General features: G+C 32.5%; 2 protein-coding genes across 2 annotated transcripts in view; one reads left to right on the forward strand and one right to left on the reverse strand.

Annotated features, from left to right (window-relative positions):
- LOC129914147 (homeobox protein homothorax) overlaps window positions 1-15,209 on the reverse strand; it is a 377,750-nt gene extending 362,541 nt beyond the window's left edge. The window contains exon 1 of the mRNA XM_055993231.1: window positions 15,116-15,209. The gene's annotated coding sequence lies outside the window, so the exon portion shown is untranslated. The remainder of the gene's footprint in view (window positions 1-15,115) is intronic.
- The window catches only part of LOC129914148 (uncharacterized), a 223,921-nt gene continuing 219,298 nt past the window's right edge, over window positions 13,059-17,681 (forward strand). Inside the window, exon 1 of the mRNA XM_055993234.1 lies at window positions 13,059-13,207. Coding sequence (XP_055849209.1) covers window positions 13,134-13,207 — 74 coding nt within the window. The 5' untranslated portion in view covers window positions 13,059-13,133. The remainder of the gene's footprint in view (window positions 13,208-17,681) is intronic.

Genomic DNA, 17,681 nt, shown 5'->3' on the forward strand with positions numbered 1-17,681 from the left:
TTTGGTAGTGCAATAAATCCTTCCGCCTAAGACCAAGAGCCAAGCCACCCCAGAAGGGTGAGAGGGGCTGTGACGGTGGCGGGAGGAGTTGAAGTTTAAATATCGCGTGTGTTCATGTCTAAAAGTCCAAGAGAAGTTGCAAACTACACACAATAACAACAACATTCAGTAACGAAAAAAAAAACAAAAAAATGAAAGAAGAATCTGCTCCGACGAACATCAACTCACAGTAGACATGGACAAGCAATAAATCTTCTTCACTTCAAGCCGCGTCGAATTGGATGTTTATATCCTAGGAAGGGAAAGAAACAGCACATCTCTCGCTGCCGAGAAGCATTTTCCTCCTCGAAATGACATTTTAGCCTGGCCATGGCTAATCCACATTGGGTTTGGGGCCAACTTGGCCCCAGCCGATTACGATTACGACAATATGACGGTATGGTCAAGGGAGAAACCCGTAAAAAGTTCAAAATCTAAAGGGACATCCAACCAAACATCTGGAGGATGAAGAAGAAGTAGAATGCCTATCGTCTGGCTATATGGAGTGCACTTTGCATATATCCAATAAGCTTCAGAAAAGGACATAAACCATGAAAGATCGAGGAGGCTCGCTCCTGCTAACAATGTTATAGAGGAATCTTTATATTTTTTTCGGGTGTCCCAAGCCCATTGTCTTTTTGAAAGCAAAGAACTTTTTTTTTTCTTTTTAATTTTTGGCAAAATTCATTGGAATCAGTTTAATGCGTCTTTTTAGTCGTAGACGAGCTATAAGGTTTTATTTTTCGTTGTTGCCAAAAATATTTCTTCTGGTTAAATGTTGCGTTTGCTATCTTTTAAACGCGAACTCCTACTGCTTTAACCATTAGAATGAGAAAAATGTTTATTGTTCTCCTGAAACAAGGTTTGTGATTTTTTTTTTTTTATTTATTTGGGAAGAATCTTTGTTTTGGTGCGTGGGTCTAATCGTGATGGGAGTTTTTTTTTTTTATTTGTTTAGTTTTTTTTTGGGAAGAATTCTGACGACTTTTATCAATCGCTTTGATGCAGAGAGGTTGCACTGGCGGCGACACAAAATCGTCTCATGACTTCCAAGAAATGCTTATTTTGTGTCTTTTGAAAAAAAAAAATTATCAAAATAAACCAAAAAAAGTATTTTATTTCGTTTAAATGGTAAAAATCCGAAAAAAACTTATTGTTGACTAAAAGTGTAGGATTTTTTAGTACAGGTAAAAAGTAAAAAAAAAAATGAAAAGATTTCCTATATTTCCCAAAAAACAATCTTTCACCTAAAATGTTTTATAGACTGCTTAGATACTTGTTCTTTGTTGTAAAGGAAAAATTTATTTTTATTATTTACTGGGGTATAATTTTTTTTTCTGCAAAATTTGTATGGCTATAAATTCTGAATATTATATTTTCTTAAAAAAACACCCTTTCAATCAAGATAGTTTTGTAGACTCCTTAGATTCTTAGTTCTTACAACAAATGAAACTTTTTCACCAAAGTTTAAAAGACAAACAAAATGTACGTCAGCAGTTATGAAACCTTTCTCACATATGTATCAGTTCTTTAAAAAAAAAAACCCTTTAACAAAAATATTTTTTTAAAGCTTCTGGATTGTTTGTCAGCTAGCTGAATATAATGGTGAAGCTGGAGCTGAAAATTACGAAACCAATACATGTTGAAGCCGATGCTAAGGCCCAAGTTGAGTCAACTTTATTTTTGACTTCATCCTTCGCAAGTTTTTGAAATTTGTATGGTTTATATGAATAATTGAGGGATCAAGTTTAAAGAAAAATCTGATATAAAATAATTTTATTATTGAGGTTGCTTAGCATCTAAATCGTGCACTTTGTGATGAAAAAATGAAATTTATATCATTGGTAGTACTCAATATAAGAGTTATTTTGAGATATTGTATTCCACCCAGGAGGGTAGATACAACAACTTTTCTGTGTTGCACCCGCATTGTTGCACATCATAGTATAGCTAATGAAACCTTTTTATTAATATAATACATGATTTCGAGGTAATTTTTAACGCCCGATCGAATTAAACCAATAGCAATATGCCTGGACCGTCATGTAAGAAGTTATTGCACTCGTTATAAATAGTCATTTACTCAAAGAGCAAAAATATTACCAAGTACTCTTTGAAAATTTGTGGTCGGCTGATGAAATTTTGAATGCAGTCGTGGTGCGGCGGCGTTAGTACAGCGATTTTTTTTCATATCTTTCATTTTTTCAAAATGAAACGGTGCGGACGTGCTGCAGCGGTGGTGCGGCGGTTTAGAAATTTTTGATCATAGTGCGGACGTGCTGCAGCGGTGGTGCAATGTATTAGGTGGCCAGTTACTAAAACATAATATGTTCTCAAAAATTGGGCTTGGGGCAATTATTTTAAAGGATGATACAAAGCTAGAGGGTTTACTAATTTTCAAACATTTGATGCATGAGGCATCCGAAATGACTTTAACAGCAATTAAGTGTTCAACTATGTCTTGAGGTGTAGTTACAGGTAGCAGACCGGAGATAAATGCTGTTTCGGGTTTGGGTACAGATTTTAAATTTTTAGCGTTAGTGTTCAATAAGTCACGAATGGGTTCTAAAGGTGTTGCACCCATTGAACTTTGAGGTGTAACAATTGAGACTTCAATGTTATCAGTCGCATTAACTAAAGGAGGACTATTTACTGTTATGGAATCGGGTGAAGGGTTAATATTATTTCCATTATTATTTCTAAAAATTTTTACATTTGATTTTTTGGGTGCGGGGCCTATGTTGTTCGTTGATGCTGCACCTTCCCGTCCACGTTTTTTACTTGGTTTCGAATTGACAGAGAGCTGGTTAACTATCTCAGTGGGGTCTAAAAGAGGAAGTTCCGGTACTTCCAAATCATCTGTCGAGGTGGATTTTTCAGATAAAATATTTGGAGCTGGTAAATTATTTACAGAGTTGACTAGATTCGTAAAATTATGGCTTAATTCCTCAAAACTCTTGGAAATTTTAATGATTTCGACTTTTAAGGCAGACATTTTAAAACTAAAATTTGACAAGGAGATTTTCCTCCAATCGACACAATACCAGAAACCTATCTCAGACGCATTAATTTTATCTATGAATGCATTAGTAGCACCAACACATTTGGCGTGGAACATTTTACCACAAGGGCCTAGAGATGAGCTAAGTCGTGATTTTTCAATCACAGGTATACCTGTGACTGTGATTTTTAATTCACGGTGATTCTAACCTGTGATTTTTAACCGTGATTTCAATTTTTTTTTTATGAAAATCCCCAACAAAAAAAAAAAAAAAGAGCATTTTTAACGTTTGTATTTTCGTACGATACTTACGTAGGAAGTACTATTGAAGCTCAAATACGAGTATATTTGAAACAATGCAGCTGATTTTACAAGGAAAACTGGTTTAAGCAAACAGATCCGTGATTTACCAAAGCCATTAGTGATTACACTGGGGAAAACATTATTTTGTCTAGGCGACTCTTGATTTTACGGAAGAAATTTATTATTTCACGGGAAAAGTAACTTTTAAACCCCTTATTCTAATCAGGGCAACCTGCGATTTCACAGCAAATATTCGGGTGCAAACCGTGATTCTTCTGGAGCCATACGTTATTGTAAGGGGTTAACAAAACAATTATTTTACCGAACGTGCGTGAATTTCGGTAAAAACAATTCACGTTGCAAAAAATTGTTTTATCCAAAATCACAGGTTAAAAGTAATTTTCAATGCATCTGCGTGAATTCCGGCTAAAATAATTCACTTTTACACTGTTGCAAATAGTTGTTTTGGCCAAAATAAAAGTCATTTTCAATGCATTTTCGAACTCTGCTTAAAATAATTCACCTATACACTTGACCTGTTGCAAAATTTGTTTTGGGAAAAATCACAGGTTTGAAATAATTTCAAAGCATTTGTGAAGTGAATTCCTGTCAAACCAATTCACGTTTACAAAAGAACTATTGCAAAAGTTGTTTTGGAAAAAATCACAGGTTAAAAATAATTCCAAAGCATTTGTGAAGTGAATTCACGTTTACACAAGAACAAGAACTATTGAAAAGTTGTTTTGGTAAAAATCACAGGTTATAATTTCCAATGCACTTGTGTAAATTCCGATAAAAACAGTTCACGTTTGCACAAGAACTGTTGCAAAAGTTATTTTTTCCAATCAAAGGTCAAAAGTAATTTTCAATGCATTTTCGTGAATTCCGCTTTAAATAACTAACGTTTACATAAGAATTGGTGCAAAAATTACTTTGAACAAAATCACGGGTTTAAAAAAATCCTAAACATTTGCGTGAATTCCGGTCAAAACATTCACGTTCACAAAAGAACTATTGCAAAAGTTGTTTTGGGAAAATCACAGGTTAAAAATAATTTTAAAGCATTTGTGAAGTGAATTCACGTTTACACAAGAACAAGAACTGTTTAAAAGTTGGTTTGGGAAAAATCACAGGTTATAATTGTCAATGCACTTGTGTAAATTCCGGTAAAAACAATTCACGTTTACACAGTAACTGTTGGGAAAACGCATTGAAAATGACTTTTGACCTGTGATTTTGGAAAAAATTACTTTTTGCTACAGGTCAAGTGTAAACGTGAATTATTTTCCGCGGAATTCACGAAAACGCATTGAAAATGACTTTTGACCTGTGACATTTACTTTTGACAAACATTTTTGCCTCACTTCTAGTGTAAAGTGTAAACTTAAAACAGAGATCTTTTTTATGATTGATCTATGAGATCACGCCATATCATAAACGAACTTGTCGAAAATGACATTCGGGGTAAATGCTCTATTTGAGCGAAATGCGAACTGTAAAGTGAAAAGTAAATACCCAATTCACGGTTAAGGTAATCACAGGTTATTTGAGAACTGTTCACAGGTAGTGATTGTGATTTGTCAATCACAGGTTAAAAGTCACAGGTCGTGATTTTTTGCTCATCTCTACAAGGGCCATAACAAGGATAAACAGGAGTTGTACTAGAATTACCAGAACAATTATTGTTTGCGCAATCCATTATTATTACAGAAAATATTAATTAATATGAGAAAAAATACTAAAATAAAATAAATAAATAAATAAAAAATAATAAAATAAATAAAAAAAATAAAATAAAAAAATTTTATATTGGCCTGGGAATTGAACTTGAGACACTCGGTGTATCAATCCGCTCACAGACACTCTGAGCTACGATGACAATATAAGGAATGAAAATTTAGAAATACAAAAGGATTTTAAGAAATTAACATCGTTGGTTTATTTTATCACAAAGTGCACGATTGAACTCTTTTTTAATGCTAAGCCGCCTCACTATATGGAAAAAATTAGATTTATTAAAAAAAAAATGATTTCCGCATTGACAAAACAAATGAATTCAACATTTTTTGTTTTGTTTTATTTCTTCCATCTATACTTGTGCCGCACTTCACTATTGTGGACGTCCTTGGCTTCAAAGTTAGCATTTTTATTGACAGCCTCAGCGTTTTTTAAGCTTCAAGCTTCATACCATTGTGCTCAGGCCGTAAACTTTCATCGCGAATTTCATCAGTGCTTTATTTTTTTTCGCATGGTTTTCGGTTATAATTTTACCTATTGTATTCAAAAAGTAAAAAACCTTGCGTTAAATCGGCAAAATGACTTATTGGCACAATTGTAGATCTTCCATTGTAGTGCTGAAAAAGAGTTTTGAGGTCAAACTTTTTTAGGTCAAATATTTTTAGTAGAGAACAAAAGCTTATGACCACTCTTCAGTTTTTTTATAACACTGTAGCACTGTATTAATGGGATCTGAAAAACTGAAAAATGTTGAGAAATTTGCCCCAACACTGAACCAAATCCTTACGTAAATACAACGAAAAAATTCGTTGAGCCAACGAAAATTTAATTAATTTTCAGCCGATGAAAAATGTAATTGGCTCAACGAAATGGCTTTCATACGTTAATGAAGAACTTCATCAATTAACGAAAACTTTCGTATTTTAATGAAATTTTTCATAAAAGTTTTTGATCGAAAATTAATGAAGTTTTACATCAGTTTACGAAATTTTTTCATCGATTAACGTAAAATTTAATTAAAACTTTCGTAAGCTAACGAATTTGTTCGTAAATTTTATGAATATTTTAATTAAATTACGAAAAAATATTCGTTAGCTAACGAAACTTTTTGCTTATTATTTTTTGCTACTTATTTTTTTAGTAGATTATAGTATATATTTATTGGACTTGTTAAATTATTAATTTAATGCAGTCCAAACCAAAAATTGGCGTTTCGACCCGGTGGAGCTCACTTGGACTTATCGTGAGACACCTTGTCAAAACGCAAATATTTTTTATATTCAGCTCAACTTACATAGATTTTTAAACAAAAACCTAATGTGAACTATATCCAACAAGATTAAATTTTTAATCATTAAAACAGAAATGCACACAAGTCTACGTTTTTTTTTTTTTTTTTTTTTGTAAGTCAACCATTTTTTTTTTCGTTAACTGATGTATTTTTTCATAAGCCAATGTAATATTTCATTAGCATATGAAGAATTTTCATAAGCTTATGAAGATTTTCGTTAGTTAATGTTGAATTTCATAAGTTAATGAATTTTTTCGTTACTTAATTAAAACTTTGATAAAGTAAGGAATAAATTCTTAATTTTATTCTTTAAAATGAGTATGAAATTTTTCGTTAATTGATGAATCTTTTCATTGAATTGGATTTTTTGGCACTAAAAAGGGAGAAAAAGTGTATGAAATGTTTTCATTAATTGATGAAGGTTTTCATATTACGAAAAATTACATATTTTCGTTGAGCCAACGATAGTTTCGTTGGGCCAACGAAAATGTAGTGTATGAAACGATTTTCGTAATTTTACGAAATTTATTATTTTCAGTGAAGCCAAGCTTGTATTTACCTGATTTAAATTCGAAAAATTGGTTAGTATTTATAATAAAAAGGAGGCCATTGTACGTATTTTTGATTTAACTTATTTTTTTTTTGTTGCCATTCGAACCGTGTAACGATTATAAAGTAACAATTAAACAAAGCTGTCCAGTCCATGTCCAGTGTTCATTTAAAAATCTTTATTAAAAACCTGTCTTTTTTGTACAAAATTATTTTCCATATTCATCCATACCTACCTAATCCCTATAACTTTTTGATTTTTTTAATCAGATTTCATCTCAATGTCCTGATGGTTTAACAGGTTTGTCCATATATGATGATGCCTTCAGAATGAGTCAATATATGACCTGACCAGACCATGCAGATATCCCATATACTCGTATGTATAAATATAGTGACCACCAAGAGAAAAACAGATATACGCACCGCGTGACTTGAAAGATTCCTCCACACAGGTTAATTATTTGTTACAACTTTAAATAAATTTACGTTGTTCCATGGTTGGGTTGTGTGTTGTGATTGTGATGGGTGCGCGGGCATAAGGTACCTCTCTATATGATCAGTGTTCCTGAGAAGGATTAACAACGGCACCAATCACCTGGCCAATGTGCCTTACGGAATTCGTTGTTGTTAATGTTTTGTAGTTTTTTTTTTTTTGTTAAGACTTTGAACGAAAGGATCAAATTTCAACCAACAACGACAAGATTTCAAATCAGAGAATGCATCATTCTTGTTTTTTTGCCCCTTCCGCTTCTTGACCCTTGCATTTCTGATGGAGAAGATGACTGTTTTGTTGAAGGTGGTCATCGCACTCCGGGATCTGATCAGAGGTTGGACACGTATCTTTACAGATTTTTTTTTACATTTTTTTGAACTTATGAGAAAATAAGTTCAGAATTTATTAAAATTTTGAGGAGTGAGTTATGAAATGAAGAAGTTATTCAACTGTTTAGAATAAACCTTCTAAGGGCCAGTTTTTTAATAGTCAGATAAACCTCAGTTAGAGCTTATTCCTAGGAATAAAAGTTTTTTTTATATTGACATTTATTCCTCTGATAGTCTAACTGACGATTGAAAAATCAGGGCTAAGTGAAAAATAAAAAAAAACAAATCCATCATTCCTGTTTCTGAAATTAACAACTACTTAATTTTGTTAGGAAATTGGGGAATACCAACACAAATCGTTGTATATATTCCCGAAGGACCTGTGCGCCTCTTAAGAGGGTTGATCTAGTTGCTTGAACTTAATTTTTTGTTTGCTTTTTGGTGGTGCCCTTAGGACTTGGATAAAATGCTTTCACTTCGATTTTTTCGGGGAGGGCTTTTTTTTTTTGTCTTTCTTCGGGGATAAAATAGTCAATTGTGTGCATGGGAAATGCACTTAAATCGTTATTTTGTGTGTCCTTTTTTTCCAAGTGGGATGCCATGATTGACGGCTCTTGACGCGTGTCGAGCAATTGCATGGAAGAAATTTCACATCGTGCGTATGTTGTCTCAAGGGAATCTCATATGTGTGACGGCACCTGCTGTCTTGAATGTATATATATATTTTGTTCATTAGAATAATTTCATGGACAATTGTTTGATGCTTGTATTTGAAAGATTGTAGATAAATTTTTTTTTTACTAATGTTAAAAATAATGCAATTTAACAACTTTTGAATTTTATAAGTTGATAAAATCAGAGGTCCGAATTTGCGAGATAATCTGGTAAAAACAAACAGAATTTTCTCGTGTTATTAAATTCAATTTAAAATTTACAAATGTTGAATGTTTAAGCAACAGTGTAATCCGGTATTGATCTTGTAAAATATTATCAAGAATTACGATAAATTACACTACTGACATATCTTACTATCTGCGTTAAATTAACAAGATACTATGTTGAATCTACTAGAAACTAGAGCTTTTGTTATCGTACCATGTTAAAGTTACACGGTACAGTGTTAAATGATCAATACTCATCTGTTATTTTAGGTACACATTTTTATTTTTGAACGACCTTCAACAATTAAACTTTGACCATGTTGAAGTAACATGAGAATCAGTTAATTTCACATTGTTAAGCAATTGAAACTATTAGATTTTTTAAATTGAAGCGAATCAAATACCGGTTCCGAAAACTATAATAACCAAAATCGAAACCTCATCGGAAGAAGCTTCCAAACCACAGACACGGAGCTATCGGCAAATAAATTTGTATATAAAACCGGTAGTCGGACAAGTTAATGGGGCAGAAAAATATAAAGAAAGAATTTTCTAACTAATTTGGCTTTAGTTTTATAGACTGTTCTTAGTTATATTTTCGGCTTTTTTTGGGGTAAGTCTTCAAAATGAGAGCCTTAGCTTCTCAGGAAAATTAAAATTCCACTTACGAACGTATCGTAAATATAGAAAAATTGATGAATTGAGCGCGGCAAATGAATTATTTTTGAATCAAGTAAATCAGGTAAAGATATGTGCCAATAAAACGGCAAGCTCGGAAAACTCATCAATCCGGAAATCAACGAACGAAAAAATTTGGCAAATCACGAAAAAATTTTAGAATGAGGGAGGTAGGTACCTTATTCGTTAATTTTATGAAAAAATCTGGCTTTAATACGGGCAGATTCGGCAATGTCACACTCGCAAACTCGTGAATTTGACTTTTGCACATTTTTCAATACCTATTTATTTTCCAAAACATGCTGAAATCATCAAGAAGAAAAACTTAAATTTACTCTTGAATGTAAAAAAATTTGCAAAACAAGTTTAACAAACAGATTCAAGTGAAGCCTAAAATGTTACCAACAAAAAAGAAAATACTAACCCAGACACATGCGCACAATTCGTTGCAATTTCAATTGCCAACTATACCAACTACTTATTTGCGCAAAAAAGTCAACAACAAACGACATGAAGTAGCACTTCAACATCGAAGCAATATATACCTACCTACACTCTTATTGGAACCTAAAGAATGTATCCTCAGAAGGCGCAACCAGAACACTAGGAATTGTGTCCGTAAAAAACAAATCCAACAAAGACCAACTAGATCACATAGTTCACGGTCCAGGTCCAGCATGTTACGCATTAGTACCATTCCACAAAAGACCAGTAAGTCACACACAACGCTTCGCATAAGAAGTACGATTCCCAAAGTGAAATTGTGTTTTGCGTATGCTTACCGCTGAATTGGGCCTGGGATTCTTTTCGTTTGCCATCTCTTGTCCGGCAGCAAGCACAGATCGTAGTCACATAGTTACTTGGACCTTTAGAAGACTCTTTTTCAGAGTCTTCTGAATGTTCTGATCTGGTATACCTACATACTATCGGTCCCGGGCTTAAGTTGGAGCTGCACACGAATTGACACAAGGTGTCCACTTGTGGTGAGTGTGTAATTAAAAGCATGTTGCGAGCCAAACCGTTTTGTTGTACAATCCGTAGGTACGTGACGATTACCGACGAACAACATGGACTTTTAAATAAAGAGTTAGGAGGCTCTGAAGGTCATCGTATGTGGTCCTCTGAAGTGGCAAGTGGCGGGGAAGACCGAACCAAAGCAACAACAAAAAAAAAAAACCATCAGGTAAAGCGCGTAACATGGTGATGTGAATTTTATGTACCATTTTGTCGCTGCTCTTTCTTGGGAGGCCATCATTGCAATTATTTTTTTAAATTTATTTTTAAACTAAATGTTTTTGTTTTGCTGTTTGTTGTGGCCTAAGGTGAAAACAAAAATTTGTCCGGCGCCATTGTCTTTAATAGGGAAATTGTTTTCATACCAAATTTGTATAAGGTTTTATAATGTTCACACCATACACTTTTGGATTTCTGTTTCTTATATTCGAAATGGTAACGGAATTACGAATAACAGAGTTACGCGCGACAGAGTTACGGCCGTCAAAGTTACGCGAAACCGTAGTTACGAAAAACTAAAATTACGAATTCTAAAGTTATGTTAAGCTATGACATGTGATTTTTGGGTTGGCAACAATTGCGCTGATCGATATGGAATTATGGAAACATAAATAAGAGAATATCGATACGTAGGTGCAATATTAGTTGGACAAATAAGAAGTTAATTTCAATTATGTCCCCCAAACTTACATAAGTATATTTATGTTTTTTTTTTTCTATTTCAACGTTTTTGCGATCTTCTCACAAAAACAAAACCATAATGTATATCTATACCTATCCAATCAAAATTTTACAAGATTAAAAAACACCCATTTTCGTTTTACTCATTTAGTTCTGACCAATGAGAAAAATGTTAATCTCTTGTTTGTATTTCCATAATTCCATATCGTTCCTCGCAATTGTTGCCAACCCAAAAATCGCATGTCATAGCTTAACATAACTTTAGAATTCGTAACTCTAGTTTTTCGTAACTTCGGTTTCGCGTAACTTTGACGCTCGTAACTCTGTCGCCCGTAACTCTGGTATTCGTAACTTCGTCGGTTTCCCCTTATATTCTTTTACAATGGAAGAATTTGGTAGGCTTTCGACAAAGTGCATATGAACTTTTTTTATTTTAGCCTAAAAAATTATACCTTAAGTAAAAATCTAGAAGTTCTGATTTTTGGCACATTTATTATATTAGTAGCACACCCAAAAACTACTCTAGTGGACCCCTACCACGTTTTGTATTGCTTGTCAAACTGATTACGAAACGATATAAATATACCATTACTCCCCAAAATCTGGATTTGGGTTTAGAAAAACGGTTTTTAGGACATTCAGTTACTACAACATTTTTTTTATCGTCAATGTTCAACTAAATTGAGTACATGTATAAAATCGATGTCAAAGTACAAAAAATTTAAAAAAATCTGTATCTTCAAAATTTTAGAGCTTATGAAGCCTGCTATTTTACGCAAACCACATGTGTTTTATATATCGTCGGGAAGATCTTAACGTCTTCTTTCTGGACTTGAGGCTTGTTATCCTGTATGTCTCGTTGAAAAAGCAATATTTTTCCTTAAAAATTGGTAAAAGTTTCACCAAAAACTAATTAAACGTAGCCAAATTATTCCGTGATAATGACGGTAAAGGCGTAAACGGGTACTCGTCTTCTCCTTCTTTGTCTGTGAATAACTAAGCTCCGTTTAATTAGTTTTTCGTGAAACTTCTAGAACATCAACTTTATAATGAGCCCTTAAGATTAACCAAGTTTTAAGTTATACAGCCAAAATGTCCTCTAAGCTACTTTGGAACGGCCGAACTATTCCATAGCGGTTTGGCGTACTGTTCCCTTTTTCCACAATTATAACGATTTCTTCTCGTACGTTGTGTTACATTGTTAATAAACGCGACAATCGTAGATAGCAGCTGTCAAATTCCAGAGATATAACTTACACAAAAAAAGATGAGAAACATTTCAAAAAGTAGGTACGCTTTTAATGGGACGCCCCGTGCCTATACCATCTTTTCTATGTCATCTATTAAGCATATCTATACGATTAACTACGGTACTATTTTACGAGAAAAATGAATTAGGACAAAGCTATAAATAAGATCAAATTCAAGTTGTAAACAATGGTACAGTGATAGAATTCTACATAAACAAAAGAGTTCACGAAAAAACTTTATTACTCAAACACTGCTTGCAACGTGTCTCATAGTCATAATATTTGTATCTCCCATAATTTTCTGAAACCTACCTTTTCCAACGTTTCTTTGCAGTTGAAGAAGTTTTCTTGCATTTCCTGATTGTTTTTCTAAGTTTTTATATTTTTGTCATATGGTTTTTCATTACCAATCAGTTTTTCTGTGCTGCTAAAATTTACTGCCTACAAAATAGTTCACTGGGTAGCATGGAGTATAAAACAATTAAAATTATTAAGCATAACTATAAAATCCTTTTACTTTATACTTTACCCATAATTGCCAATAACTACTTTTAACAGATCTTCTACTTTGAAAAAAAAAATATTTAGAAAATTGAAATTTTTTACAATTTTTTTTTACTTGTCAAAGAAAAATAAATTATTATTAAAATTTCAAAACAATTTTAAAGCATTGCTTGTTTTTAACTTTTCATTTTTTTGATATTATTTAACTTTTGTTGCAAAACCATTGCAGTTTATAATTGTGTAGGTAATATTTTCAAAACATTTTTGTGTAAATACATAAATATGTAGGTAAATATTTTTTTTATAGGCCACAAAATTTTGTTGACCAAACAGGATGTGTTTAAATTTTATATCTAATTAGTGAATCAAGCGAATCAGTGATGAAACTCCATCAAAAATTGTCTTCCATGGAACATGCACCTTTAAAATACCAAATACAACTTCAGTCAAAAAGGTGAGTTAAAACTTATAATTTATAGGTTTTTTCATTGGTGAATTTAATATTTTGACCAAGTATATCAGGACTTTCTATTTTTAAAATTAGACATAAATGTTTTCGTTACGTCGTTTTTAAGATTGTCTGTTTCACAATTTATCACCTTAGTCCATTTTGATAATGTGTGTTCAGGCTTTAAAGTCGTTAAACAACAAATAATCGTCTTTTGCTTATGAACATATGTGGGAATTAATATTTTTTTGGTTAATTTTTAGTTGCAAAAGATCAAATATTTTCTTGCTGTTTTAAGAAAGAAATATTTACACCTATACATATTAACATAAATGCAAAAAAACAAGGCACAGTTATACGAGGACTTTCTTTAAAAAAAAATTTTAAAATATCTTACCATATTTGTATTAAAGCTTACCATTCCATTCAAAGGCTGATTTTGTCTTACCATAATTTCAAAATTTTAAAAATAAAACAAAATGTTCCAGAAAATAAACAACCCAACGATGAAATTTCTTACTGGCAATGTCTTTCGTAGAATAGATTTTTGTATAATTTGTCTTATATAAATTAATACTTATTATAAACTATAAAGCATATGAACTAACTTAAATTATTTATTTATGTTAAAATACTATTAAAGTTCTGTAATGAAATATCCTTAGCATAAAACCATAACACAAAATATCAATATCATAACCTTAAAAAATACAAAAGAGTAGAGGTTTTCTTTATAAACTTAATTCCCATAAACATAATTTTTAACCTTAACAATAGTCCACCATAAATCGATAGACTAATAAATCATAAATATTAAAAAAGAAAACCTAAAAAAAATATCACAACCTTTTAACTATTGAGATCATATTATCACAATACCTCATGCTGTGACTTACCGACCCTATCGCGTGATATGTGCGTTTTATAGTGTGATTTCCATGACAGTGAAATTTAAATCGAAGTTAAAAAAAAAACTAAAATAAAGATCGATACCTAGGATAACACAATTTTTGTGATCCTAAAAATAAAACAAAGTTCTAAAAAAAATTTAATAACAAAAAAAACCCCTTGACAAAGATGTATCACATCCGTCTTCCAATTTTAAGTTTTTAAAGATGACTTCAACTATTACTATACTTTGTCTGTGTCCATGAATACACACACTATCATCATCCCCCAACTTAATAAAATAAAACGTTGGTGGTAACTTCACACAGAGCATCGCAAAAGAGAAAACAGCCATCCAGACAAAGAAAACTCAATGAAATGAAATAGAATGAAGAAAATCATCCAAACAAACAAAATAAAAGGACAAAATAGTGTTGAGGAATTTAGGAAAAATCAATTTCTTTTCTCGTTTGTGGAAATTTTTCATCCAACAACAACAACAAATACTCCCAAACAAAAGACACGACGATTGACTTTTAGACTTGCAAAACACAAGGATTCCATTCGATTTCTATATCAAAGAAAACAAAAAAAAAAAATCCTTCGAATGTCCTGAAAAGTGTCACCACCTTTTCAATCATTTTTTTTATTCTTCTCAACTGTCTGATGCTAAGTCAATGTCCTTGTTATTTTGTTATCCTGTGAAATCTTTGTTATTGTGACAAAATGTACAGGTAACCTATCTAAGTAGGTTCAAAAATCTCATCACAAAATTGGTAGGTGGATTAGATGGTGTACCTATGTGGTGTCCTTTTTTTTTTGTCTATTTACCGCCAAAGGTATCCTGTGGTGGTGGGAAATATAGGATTAGGTTCTTAATATTGATTCCTAAATCGGATTTTGCTGAAATCTGATTTCGAAAATAATATTCTTTAGTACTTACCCTCTTGTCTGTTAACCTAATTTAGAAAAATTTCATGTCCACCTGTTAGGGAAGGATTAGAAAAGAATAGGGATTCCACTTACCGACTCAGGAGCATCTCATACATGCACATGTTTTCTAAATTACTATCATCATCCTCTTCGAATTCAAGAAACATTTTGATAGTAATTTGTTTTTTTTTCAAAATATCAAAACCTAAAAAGTTTTAAAATATCCTTGAGTTGTTTTTTTATTAAAAATTATCCTTGAATTAGGAAAAAACTAAATATTTTTAATAATTCGTCCTGTCTGTCATAATTTTTCTCACAACCGAATTACAACGCATGCGATATTTGTGTCATCGCCATTTATCCCGGCGCGTCCTTTATACACACGACGACGACGAGGACGATAATAACATAGCATCCTTTTTGGACAAAAACACACACACACACACGCAGACACACACTAACTAGACAAATACAGACAGGATATTTAGGAACTTTTGACACTTGGACGACCAACAAAAAAAAATTGACTTTTCCAGGACCAAAAATTTCGCGTTTTAATCAAATTTTATTAAAATCGAATCGAAGGAACTTATCAAATCGAATTAGAAGGATAATTGGGAATAATTAAAAAGGATGCAATATAGGGTAAACTTTGAGAGTTTGTATATTTGTTATGTGAATTTTGTTTTTTTGTTTGGGGGGAAGAAAAAATTGGGAGATAAACGAGACGAGACGACACAACACGGACACACAACGCGGAGACGTCACTCAAAAGTTAGAAATGTAAACAATGTGACAGACAATGGAATTGTCGGAATGTAGAGAATGCTGAACATGGAATGGAATCTCGCTCTTCTCCTAAAAACTCGTATAAATATTGGGGAGTATAGTGTTTTGAAGTGGGGGGGGATGGACATGAATGGAGTTTCGAGGGTTGAGAATTTGTGAGTCCTGGAAGGATTTTTATCGATTTGATGATGATGATGATGGAGCATTGGGGGTAACTCGGGGGTATTTTGGAATTAATGTGATGCGGTTAAATGGAAGGATAGTAGATATTACTCTCAATATTCTTTTTTTGTGCTGAGTGCCTTGTTATACACTCGGTATAACTGTGTGAAAGTCAGAGAGCATCCAATGTCTGGCAATTTGACTGCATTTAAAAAGATGCTGATACAGATAGATGATGATTTGTCATCATCAGCACTTTTTGATTGAGTCAGAGCTACACAGCAGCTAACTAAGCTAAATGTGCAGATAATTTCTGTTTTTCGGGGGAATTGATGTTTTGTTTTTGTTTTCCAAGTATGTAACCATGACCTTATACTTTGTTTTTAACTATACCTATACACACACTGGATAATTTATTCAGAAGCTCATTATTAAGTTGTTTGGATTTTATATAGAGCAGTTAAATTGAATCTTTGGTGTCGATTTTATGCTGTCGTAAAGTTTGACTATACATATTGGGATTGAGAATCAATGTTTTTATTAGATAGAAAGCTGGTGGTAGAGTTAAAAAAGGAAAATCAATTTTAATTGGATATTATTTCCTGGTTATTGTGATGGTTGTGAGATAAGCTAGGTTTTATAGAGCAGCTAGGTATTAATAATACCAATGTGTAACTTAACTACCTCGTTACCCATTACTATTTGGAGTTGTTTTGTGGGTTAAAAGAGGCATATTTAATGAGAGTAAAAGAAAAGGATTTTGATAGTGGTGCCATCTTGTTTTTAATAGCTTAAGGGTAATTTGAATTGTTTTTCACTATAAGATCAAAGCAAATCAAATTTGAACCAAAGTTAACCTCTAAAATTTTTTAAGCTGCTGAGTTAACCTGGATAAAAACTGACTGAAATCATATTGCAGGACTTAATCCTTAAAAGAAATATTCGCGTTCTAAAAACCTGAGTTTCCAAGGGATAATTTCTGGTACATTTTCTACGTTCTAATTTTACTTTTATGAAAAAAAACTAAAAGGCGTCAAAAAAAGCAGACTTGAAGGCAAAAGCTGTGCTCCTTGACTCATTTTAATGCAGAAAAAGGCAAGTGAAATCCTTAGATTTCAGAGCGAAAAAAGCCACGACACTTAAGTCGACGGCGATGTTTTTCGACTTTGAAAAATTTTCATTAACATAAGAATTTACAGGGAGCGTATCGGAATCCCGCTTTTTAAAATCCCGTTTTTCGAAAATCACGAAAAAAAAAGTTTCAAAATCCCGTCTTCTAAAATACCGATTTTTTAAATCCAGTCTTCTGAAATCCAGCTTATTTAAAATCCCGATCAATTTATAATCCCGCATTTCAAAATTCCGTCAAATCCCGAAAATCCCGTTTTTTTTTTAACACAATACATGCTTAATTCATAAAGGAGATGACCCATTTTTCTATGGAGCCTGGGCCCAGGGCGTACACCGACGAGACTAGTATCAAATGAAAGCTTATATTGAGCTCTATTAGTGAGCCAAATATTTTCAAAAATGCTTTTGGGGATTTGGAGATATTTGACTCTGAAGTTGGGGACGGAAAAATCAAAAAAATCGGAAGTTTTCGAAACAACTCTTCATAGCATCCAAAATATAAAACCTAGAAAAACAATTTTGGTACCAAATGAAAGGTTAGAGTCATACCTTTCGACTGAAACTAATATCTTTTTCC

This window comes from Episyrphus balteatus, chromosome 3 (assembly GCF_945859705.1).
Source record: "Episyrphus balteatus chromosome 3, idEpiBalt1.1, whole genome shotgun sequence".
In the NCBI taxonomy this organism is placed as follows: Eukaryota; Metazoa; Arthropoda; class Insecta; order Diptera; family Syrphidae; genus Episyrphus; species Episyrphus balteatus.